Source organism: Anoplopoma fimbria, chromosome 10 (assembly GCF_027596085.1).
Source record: "Anoplopoma fimbria isolate UVic2021 breed Golden Eagle Sablefish chromosome 10, Afim_UVic_2022, whole genome shotgun sequence".
NCBI classification, from domain to species: domain Eukaryota; kingdom Metazoa; phylum Chordata; class Actinopteri; order Perciformes; family Anoplopomatidae; genus Anoplopoma; species Anoplopoma fimbria.
This window is the reverse complement of record NC_072458.1, coordinates 9,595,376-9,605,699: the sequence shown is the minus strand read 5'-3', so window position 1 is coordinate 9,605,699 and position 10,324 is coordinate 9,595,376. Positions and strand designations below refer to the sequence as shown.

The window sequence follows — 10,324 nt, the reverse complement described above, 5'->3', positions numbered from 1 at the left end:
TTAAACTACCAGGAGAAGCGTCACACCAAAACCGATTCAAAGTCAGTTCGGTGTCGAGAGACAGGCGGTTTGTATTTGTTGTCACGAGACGCCTTCCTCTAAAAAAAAAAAAAAAAAAAAAAAAAAAAAAAAAAAAAAAAAGAGGCCAAAAGTAAACAGAAATCGAGCTCGTTACGTTAGCCTGTGGCAGCAGGGATGAGGAAACACAGCTGCTAGTCAACAGCAGCGGAGTCAACGGTGGCCCTGCTGAAACTAACCGAGATTTATTTATAAGAAGACATTCAACAAAAGGAAAGGCACAGGTGAGGCTCCGGCAAAGTTCCCCGATAACCGAGAAGCTGTGGGATGTTTCTGAGCTTGGTCCGTAGCAGGTAGACTATCAGTCCAGTGAGCTAACTAAAAGCTAGCGGTAGCTAACATTCAGACAAGTTGGTGAGGTTAGGCCAGAAGGAAAGGAGGAACAGTAGTGATGTGATTGATCCAGCCTCTCACGGAGGTGGACTTACGTTGAATAGTCTCATGTTATCATAGACTCGTCTCAGGTGGTCTTAAGCTGCCCTCACGTCCACACATGTTAGCTAGCGTACCCCTGGGCAAAGCTGACAAATAGTCTATAAAATGTTGATTTAAGGATGTGAGACATGATGCTATCTAGCTGTAACGTGGCTATATATCAACATTATATCGATCTCTTGATATGAGACCAGGTGTCGTCTTAGATCTTGGGTATCGTATGAGTGTCACATCCTGCATTACAGTAGCTAAATTGAAGTCATTTTCTGATTTACCAGATCATTATATATTATTCTCCTTTATGCTAGTCACTATATCCACATGACTGATGATACATCAAAAATCTCATTGTGTATATATTTTTGTAAAAGCACCAATGGACAACCCCACAATACAGCGAAACATCAATATTGTGGTATTTGGTTAAACAAATATTGTGGTATTTGATTTCCTTCATATCTACCGGCCCTCAGCTTTACCTTATTAAATTCCAGTAGTATAACATGTCGTAAGTAATAGAGTCTGATGGAGCTAAAATGTGTCTTTTCATGGTCTTTAAAACTTTAATGTTCAATATGAGTTAAATGACCAATAACTTGTTCTCTTTGTTTGGCCATCATATCAACAGTATTCATTTTCTTACAGGCCTCATAACTCACACATAGCAGCAAATGTAGGTTATATACCTATAATTGGAAATCATCAGTATATATGCCTCAAATATAACCTCATTGTTCTTGTGGAAAGGTTGATTATATTAGTTTGAGGAAGTTTTGCTCACCTCAACCTTAATCCACGATTTTGGCTATGTAGGTAGACTAGCAGGATGATGTATCAGTATTTGGATGTGATTATCTTGAAGCAGGGAAAGGGTGCTCCAAGCAGGACTACAATTAACATTTTATTTTTTATCACAGATTAATCAGCCAATTATTTTCTCAGCCTTTGTCTAGAAATCAATTACGAAAACAATGAAAAATGTCCTTCAGAGCCCATTTCCTTCAATTATCTGACCCACAGTCCAAAATCCAAAGAAACTCAGTTTACTATCATATATGACAAAGTAATACAGCAAATCATCACAACTATGTAGGTGATTGATTGCCAAATGGTTTCCAATTAATTTATGTGTCAATCGACAAATCATTTCACCTCTTTGCGCCAATCAGGCCTTTGAGAGTTTGTTACCAGTGCCAGATTTATGTTACCCAATTGACAAAGAATTGATTTGTCTTCTGAAACTTTCCCCCCCAGGAAACATATGTATATGTATGAAACTCTGATTCATACTTAAAATAACAGTGGAAGAAGATCTAACCTGCTAGTTACGCTATGCCCAGAGCATTTGCTTGAATTTAATTGTCCAAACATGAACCCTGTCTGACTGTCTTCCAGGTCACACTACAGTGCAATCTTGAGTTTACGTTGTACGCCGTAGGTCTCAGATCGCTGTGTTGTTTAGAGCTGGTAGCCATGATGTATCGGTTATTCAACTGTTTTGTTTAACTCACTGAGTTATTTGCAATGAATATATTGCTCCCCATGTTCTCTTCGGACAAGATGGAGATGCTGTGTTTCCGGTTACCGGGCCACGGGGACACTACCCTGAAGCACCTGAATGCACTGAGGTCCCGCCAGCACTTCTGCGACATCACTATTGTGGCCAGCGACAACCTGACATTCAGGGGACATAAGGTGGTGCTGGCTGCCTGCTCGCCCTTCTTAAGGGACCAGTTCCTCCTCAACCCGTCCCCCAAGCTTCATGTAGGCAAATGTCAACACACACAAAGTCACGCTGTCAACAACGTTGTCATGTCTTCTATAACGCTCTTTTGCCGACTAAAATCAGAGCTTCCTTGTGTTATTTGTTTCACATTTTTACCCAGGTGTCAATGCTGTACAGCTCCAGAGTGGTGTGTGATCTGCTTCAGTCTTGTTACACTGGCGTCCTGCAGTTTAACCCGGAGGAGATTGTCAACTACCTGACCGCCGCCAGCTACCTACAGATGGAGCATATTGTGGAGCGCTGCCGAGGAGCACTGAAAAAGTATGTGCATCTAAAAAGCCCCAGTCCAGGAAAGGTCAGTAATCCTAAACTATTATTTTTAAATGGCTATCATATTCATACTCGTTTAGTTGATAGATATTTTGTACAGTGATCATTTATTGACTGCGTCGTTCAATTTGCCAACTGCTTGCATTAGTGCAGTTGTCATAAGTTCTTAGCAAATTCCTAATCTGTTTCCTTCCTCTTTAACTTCCTCTAGATGACTACAGAGGAGAGTCAGGCCCGACTGTTGATTGTCAACGGCAGCGTTCAGTCCGATGCCTCTCCTCCCACTAGCCGAGCCTCCCCTGTGCGCTCACACAGTCCTGTAGTGCACTCAGTTGAGGAGAACAGCGGCGACATGTCTACTCAGGGCAGCAGTCAACACCACGATGAAAGTCCAGTGCTGGATGAGCAGTGCATTAAGGTTTGTGTATGACCATGTTACCTTTTTAATCTACATTTAATTTACATATCTACATTGTTCATATCATAATAATATCAACTTTATTCATTTAACACTTCTCTAAACAGATGTGCAAAGTGTTTCAAATTAAAACAAAATGCAAAAAATATTAGCTTACAAGAGGTAATTCAAAGTATAACAGTAAGAAATAGTTAAACATTTAGGAGCATACGATAATAATCGGATAAAAACATGGTTTCCAATGAAGAAGCGTTTTAGCACACTGATTTATTTACCTGATATCGTTTGGTTAATATATCATGTTGCCTTCACGTATTTGATACGCAAAGATAGATTTTTGGTGTAGTGTCCATTTTAACCAGCTTTTGGTTGGTCATCGATATAAATTGCCACACTGGTGTTTGGGGCTGCCCCCTCTGAGATTATAAACAGACACATATTTCTTCCGTTTCCCAATAAACTTATGAGCAGTTACTGGTAAACACACCTTTTCATTTGGTGCTTTGCCATCGTTCTTTATGGAGAAACTCTGTTTTACAAATCTGTCGATTAAATCAACCAATCAACTCGTCAACAAAGTCGTGTTATTCAACTAAAAGTTCCTTTGGTCGAAGACAGCCCTATTGGTGGCCTGTCTGTCATGTGCAGATCTATTCACAGCAACAAAGGATAGAAGTTTAAAGACAGTATTTGATCCTGAATAATGTCTGGCTATACACAAGGGAGAAAGGGCTCCCTGCAGTCCTTCCTTTGTCCCTGTATGACTTTTATGCTAAGCAATAAATGGTCCCAGCAGATTGTCAGTGAAGTGTGATAAAGGATGGTTCCTACAAAGGACAGGGTAATGGGATGAAAAGGTGAAGAAGATAACGGAGAGCACAGGACTGACACAGGAGAAAGGTTTTCAAGGATAATATAAATTCCTCTAGAGAGTCAAATGTCTCTGTCTTTAAAAGAGTTCACATAAGAGCACCGTGCAAACATAATAGTACCAGTACAATAATCATTAAATGGCACTCTTAATCCTGATCAAAGTAAATTAATCGCCAACAATTTTAGAACGCATTGAAAGCAATTTACGACAATAAGTAGTTAGTATTATATTTGCTTCTCAAAAGTCAGGATTTGCAGCTTTTCTCTGTTGTATATCTGTAAATGATTTTGGGGGTTTTGGACTGTAGGTTGGACAGAGGGAGCAATTTTGGGGAAAGTTTGGGAAATTCAGTTTTCAAATTTTTTTATTTATTTATATTTTACACACTTTTCTAAGTCTTCATTTCTGTTACAGGTAAATGCATCAGACGAGGAGGAAACGGCCAGACAGGAGGACTGTGATGTGTACAGAGTGTACATCTCTGAGGAAGCGCAGATGAACAGAGACGCGGAGGAGGAGAGAGGAGCTCCCTCTTATGGACCTCAGGATGCATGTTACCCAGAGACAGACGGTTTCGTGATGGGAGGAGAAGGCGGTGAATACGACTTGAATCCAACAGAAGAGGATCTCAGTGTGGGAGGACTTTCAGTGGAGGGGCTCCGCGCTCTCCGGCGCCGGCTGTCTGACCCTAAAATTGGGCGGGGCAGAGGGAGAGGCAGGGGGCGGGGTTTTAAGAGGAGAAGGCTGGTGTCATCGCAGGAGAAAAGACCCCCAGGCATGGCTAACCACCAGGATTTGTGGTACCTGGCGACTGCAGGGATGGGAGGGAGTTTTGGCTTGGACTACAGCCAAGAAGGGCTTAAGACAGAAAACTACATCTCAGCTGAACTCCCCAAGTTAGACTTTGGCATGGGTGACACGCGGGGAGAAAAGGTCACACCATTGGATGGCAACAGTTTGAGCCAGTACGCCCTGGAGGAATCCAGTTGCAGCGCTGGGGAGGGGAGTTCAGGGCTGACGACGGTTGGGACAAACGAGGGAGGGGACGAAGTCCGTTGCAGTGGTGGGATCCACTTCAAGCGTAGCTGGGCCTGTTATCTGCGAGCACTGCGGCATGACGTTCCCCTCCACCCACTCCCTAGCCATCCACTCGCGCTCCACTCACCTGCTGTACTCCTGTCCCTGCTGTGGCAAACACTTCCACCACTCTGCCAACCTCACCCGACACATGGCCGTGCACCGGGGCGCCGGCAAAACCCACCAGTGCCCCCTGTGCTATAAGACTTTCACCCAGAAATCCACACTGATAGACCACATGAACCTCCACAGCGGCGAGCGACCGCACCACTGCGCATACTGCCACGCCCGCTTCGCCCACAAGCCCGCCTTGCGACGCCACCTGAAGGAACAACACGGAAAGACCACGGGGCAGAACTCACTACACGAGCAGGAGGAGAGGGAGAGAGAGGGGGCCGGAGGTAGAATAAGAGAGGAAGAGCAAGAATGCCTTGTTACTGAACAGGTGTCATAGGGTCACGCATTGGAGACAGTCAAGTGTCTAAATGTCTTAAACTCCTCAGGCTCTGCAGCTCTCTGCATCCAGTGGGGGGGTCAGTCTGTGGGGTCACAATCCCAATGGGGATATTAAAGGGACAGTGTGTAGGATTGGCGGCATCTATGGGTGTGGTTGCAAATTGCAACCAAACGCACATTTGGCACCCTAAGGCTCACCTTACTTTCACTGTTACAAGCGTGTGGGAGAACTAAGGTGGCCTTCAAGTTACAAAAAGCACAAGCTAACGCTAGAGGTTTCTCTTTCTGGGCTGCTGTAGAAACATGGCGGTGCAACACGGCTGACTCCGTGAAGAGGACCTGCTCCCTATGTAGTAATGAAGGCCTCATTTTTAAAAACCAAAACCTTTACGATTCTTAAGTTGTAGGGTGTTAAACACTTATGAAAACATAGTTATGAATATTCCATTTATGCCAATCGAACCCCAAAAAATGCTACACACTGTACCTTTAAGCATGTGCTTGAAAATGACTGAGGCCTTTAAAATGTCAGACTGTGAAAATAAGAGTCCTTTCATATAAGTTTCAAATTTGCAAAAAACAAGACAAGAGGCCTTTTTTTACACCAGACATTTTGACTTGTCATAGCACAGGTATTACTAGTGACACTAACGACGGCTCTGTTGTATTAAAGCCAGCAGGCACAATACCAAGATCTGGACGCTAAAGCAGCTAAATGGAACTATACTTTATATATTGGGAGATGTCAAAATGTCCTCAGTGACAAAAGTCCTGTTGATTTTCATGTGAACAGGACATTGATTGTTATTAGGACAGTTTTATTAGTTTGACTCAGAACTGTAACGTTAAACTTGAATATATGTAATACATGTTTAGTACGATGACTTGCCACAGTTCAATGACAAGGAGATTTAAATCAGTGTAAATAAGAGATAAAAGTCTCCTCTGTTAGTCCACTCACACAGGTGTTTTAACTTATGTTGACAATTAAGACTGAGAAAGTGGTAGTGTTTTTAGACTTTGTTTTATCTAATGCAACTTGTTCCTTTGTTGCAACACGTACAGAAAATACATTTTGAAAGTGGGATTTGGAATGATTAACAGGTACCTCACGTTCAAAAGTTGGCCTTAGGTCATCCCTGATTTTCTGTTAATAAAACAAATGATCCCTCTTTGTTGTCCCACTTTCACCGGGTCTTGTTGATACAAGCCTCATGTAAATCTCACTCACGGTACGAATGCATGAATACTTTTTATTGAGCTCAAAACAGTATCGCTCATTTCATGAGCCACACACATCACATACCATCCAAGACAACAGATAGTTTTGTATTCACGCTGTAACACAAACACTTAGCAGCTGTCTAACATCATTAAAACAAAAACATCAAAAGCTATATGCCTAAATAAAAAAGAATGATTTTTTTTAATCACAGGAAATCTTCATTGTACACAACTTGGTTCCTCTTGTCTCTGTAGGAGCCTTTTGTGCTGTTCTGCACAGCTGTGAAAGGAAGAGAGACATTGCTGAAGGTTAATCCACATTAAGCAGACACAGAGAGAGTCTGATCAACATCTAATCAAACAATAGAGAGCGCTGTGTTTACCCAGAGAAGCCCAGACTGATTTCCCAGTGGCAGCATCCAGCATTGGCTGCTTCCTGGCGATGCTGACTTTGATGTGAACGTCTCCCACCGTGGCTCCATTTAACTGTGACACAAAAACAGAGAGGTTTAATTTCATTAGTACGTGATTTATTTTAGCATTAGTAATGGTAGAGTTCACTGACTACAAGAGAGAAAATACACACGGCTCTCCTGGTATTGAACAACTGGAGTAAACAATACCAGCTAAATGCACTAATATGAATTAAAGTTTTTTAAGTTTGTTCCACTTTAGATGGTACCCATAGTTTAAGAAACACTATTTGTAAGTATACTGTGTATGCACACCCAGATACAGTATCTATACTAGAATTAAAAATATATATTCAGATTGGGATGGACAAATGGCCTCTCCAACAGCTGAATCTTGTTATTGCTGTGTTTTGGTAGTTTTTGGTATAATAACAACCATAGGAAGAAAACCATATGTATATTTGTCAGTTTATTATTTTATAGTTTAACACCAACCTCAGCCACAGCCTGGTCTGCAGACTCCATCTTCTCAAAAGTAATGAATGCACAACTAGAAATAGAAATGGGGGAAAAAATCACAACAGTATCATAATACTAAAAATAAGCAGGAGAAGACAGTTTAGTATATGATATAAGACAGCAACACATTCATAACAGTTGGTAGAGATGACCACTATGTTCAAACAGAGTTGTTTGATGATTCCATACTTGCGTGGGTTGTCCATGGAGAGGTCGATGATGTTTCCATGTTGAGAGAAAGAAGAGCGCAGGTTGTCCTCGCCGAGCCCAGAGCCGTACACATACACCGTATTCCCCTTCCGTACCCCTCTCCGCTCTGGGTATGAATCTGACCCTGGGAATGAAGACATGGGAGACAGAGGGGGAAATCATTTATGTGTCCCAGCATGCACCACCACACTACATCCACATTATGACTTGGCTGTGCACTGCATTTTTGTCGACTGATATCTGCATTTCTGAATCTTTAAGGATAGATTTTTTTGTTGGTTGGTCACTCACGTCTGAACGGTGCATCTCTTTCTCTGTCCCGTTCCCTGTCACGTTCTCGATCCCTGTCTCTGCTTCGGTCTCTGTCTCTCTCCCGGTCCCGGTCTCGTTCCCGGTCTCGTTCCCTGTCTCTGTCTCTGTCTCTGTCTCTGTCTCTGTCTTTGTCTCTATCCCTCTCCCTTTCCCTCTCCCGGTCTCTCTCTCGGTCTCTGTCTTGGTCTCTATCTCTGTCTCTGTCTTTTTCCCGCTCTCTATCCATCTCTCGGTCGCGGTCTCGCTCTCTGTCTCGGTCTACTTCGCGGCTGGATGACATGCTGCCTCCCTCCTCCTCATCCCGGTATCTGTCATTTGAGCTGACAAAGCTGCAGGGGGCACACAGGTGAAATGTTGTTACAGCCACAGATACGCACTGTATCTGTGTATTAAACAGGTTGTTTTTCTTATTCATTGTTGTTTTTAAGACATTACCTCTCATACAGAGACTTCCTGTGTGCTCTTTTCCCAGACTAGAAGAAGCACAAATATGACATCATCAAAATAAGCTGTACCTTTAGTTTTCTATTTGAGTGCAACTTAGAGCACTACAACCTTTTTATCAATCTCTAAGGTCATTTTCAGACCGTGACATTTTGCAAATGTGTTGATGTGCATAATATACACCATTGACATAAATTCTACATAAGGTACTAACTTTCAGTAGAAAACACAAGCTTGAATTTGTCATAATCAGCTTCCACAGCAAGACGTTAACATTGCATTAGGGGTTTTACCGGATAATATTCTCAAGTGGAGGATTTGTGGCTAGTCGAGGAAGAAACATACAGTAGAAGATCCCAATTGCAAGTAAGGGTTCATGTTTGCAGCCATTGGTTAAATTTGTGTATCATGTTTTCGACCCACTATACCTCAGGTAGTTCTTCATCTGTAGAGACACTCCTTTGGAATGGTAAGAAAGCAGGAATCTGACCTTTCTCCGGGTCCTGTGGCAGATAAAGAGCAACAACAAAGCAAAAACAACGGTTTCACAAACAAAACAAAGCAAGAAAACAGCTGAAACAACACAGACTAAGGGATGTCAGCTCACCTTGAGTTTAATTTCCAGCATTCGAGAGCGTTTAAAGCCTGAGTTCTTGTTCTCTGACTTAATGGCACTGATGGCACCCGTCTTGATCAGCATCTTCGCCTGCTCTGTCGCCGTTGCAGTGTCAACAACAGGCTGGTCCGACAAAGCTGTTGTTAAGGAAATAATTTGTGATTACTTGTGTCACTCTGTCTTCATTTGCTTTCTTCAATTGCTGTGAACAGGACATATTTGTACATACAATCAGAGTCTCAACAGGTGTCATTGTATAAATTAAATAGATTGCATAAACGAATGAGTAAACACCAGGTGTATTTGAGTTAGCTGAGAAAAAACTTACTCCGTTTCAATCCACCCTGGTTTGTCTGGTTCGTTGAACTCTGCTTCTTCAAGGCAAGCAGCGCCTTTTTCTGAACAGAAATGTTAAAAAGTTTAGTGTCACAATCATTTTGTTCTAAAAAGACTTATTTCCATGTGGTCCTCTGGATGGACTCCATACATTTGGGAATTCAACACTTGGCATGGAAACTGTTGTGATTTGAAACATGCACGTCTTCATTTAGAATGCTCAAGTCTTGCATTTTATGAACCACCATAGTATTAAAAGGGTGAGACAGCGACCCTCGCTTTATTTACCTTTTTCTTTAGTTTAGCATATTTCTTCTGCAGAGCCTCTTCTTCCTCCGTCAGTGAACTTGGAAACACTACCATGGTGAAAACAGCTACAATACAGAAAAGTGCATTAACAGCTTGTTAAAAATACAGGTGTAGTAACACAAAATAGGCATTCAAAATGTACTTTCATCACGTCCACAGCTGCTAGCCTGGGCACGCTAACAATGTCTCACAACTAGACTTCCTTCTCAGAGACTACACGAGTAGTTAAACAGTTCAGACCAAATACAAGTGAACTACCAGTCTACCAACAGAATAAATAAAAACGCGTGGTCTCTTAAAATGACTTAATGTGACAGTCATTAGCTTTTATCAAAACCACTCACTCACCAAACTAAAACAGAGGCGTCTCAACAAAAACACCGGCGCGTGTAGATGACGTAGCGGCGGCTGCTGGTCGCGTTTAGTTTTTTTTTTTGGCAATAACAAAAACATTTAGCAACGCACAATAAACAACGTCACTCCAGAATAAATAAATAAAATGAAACACATATTGTAGACAGGTTTATGAAAATTGGTGACACGTTTA

At 42.0% G+C, this 10,324-nt stretch overlaps 2 protein-coding genes across 2 annotated transcripts; one reads left to right on the top strand and one right to left on the bottom strand.

Moving 5' to 3' along the window:
* The first annotated feature begins 149 nt into the window (after positions 1 to 149).
* On the top strand, positions 150 to 5,394 carry LOC129096820 (zinc finger and BTB domain-containing protein 12-like). The gene is given in 6 exon segments (XM_054605492.1): positions 150 to 302; positions 2,074 to 2,277; positions 2,400 to 2,594; positions 2,781 to 2,987; positions 4,276 to 4,911; positions 4,913 to 5,394. Coding segments are annotated over 5 exon segments (1,722 nt in total). The 5' UTR covers positions 150 to 302; the 3' UTR covers positions 5,393 to 5,394.
* Positions 5,395 to 5,426: 32 nt separating this feature from the next.
* On the bottom strand, positions 5,427 to 10,195 carry nelfe (negative elongation factor complex member E). Its single transcript, XM_054605493.1, has 11 exons — positions 10,126 to 10,195; positions 9,757 to 9,842; positions 9,461 to 9,530; positions 9,124 to 9,269; positions 8,945 to 9,019; positions 8,508 to 8,545; positions 8,052 to 8,401; positions 7,740 to 7,884; positions 7,527 to 7,581; positions 7,002 to 7,104; positions 5,427 to 6,898 (listed from the first exon to the last, which is right to left on the bottom strand). Exons 2-11 carry the CDS (start codon positions 9,829 to 9,831, stop codon positions 6,825 to 6,827), a joined length of 1,131 nt encoding a protein of 376 aa, XP_054461468.1. The 5' UTR covers positions 9,832 to 9,842; positions 10,126 to 10,195; the 3' UTR covers positions 5,427 to 6,824.
* Between the last annotated feature and the right edge of the window lie 129 nt (positions 10,196 to 10,324).

What these genes read in the sequence shown, in the direction of transcription:
- nelfe (XM_054605493.1), bottom strand. Translation starts at nt 9,831, where the DNA reads ATGGTAGTGTTTCCAAGTTCACTGACGGAGGAAGAAGAGGCTCTGCAG. An exon ending in ATGCTAAACTAAAGAAAAAG is followed by an intron (nt 9,531 to 9,756) that starts GTAAATAAAGCG and finishes ATTTCTGTTCAG; the next exon opens with AAAAAGGCGCTGCTTGCCTT. An exon ending in CCAGGGTGGATTGAAACGGA is followed by an intron (nt 9,270 to 9,460) that starts GTAAGTTTTTTC and finishes CCTTAACAACAG; the next exon opens with CTTTGTCGGACCAGCCTGTT.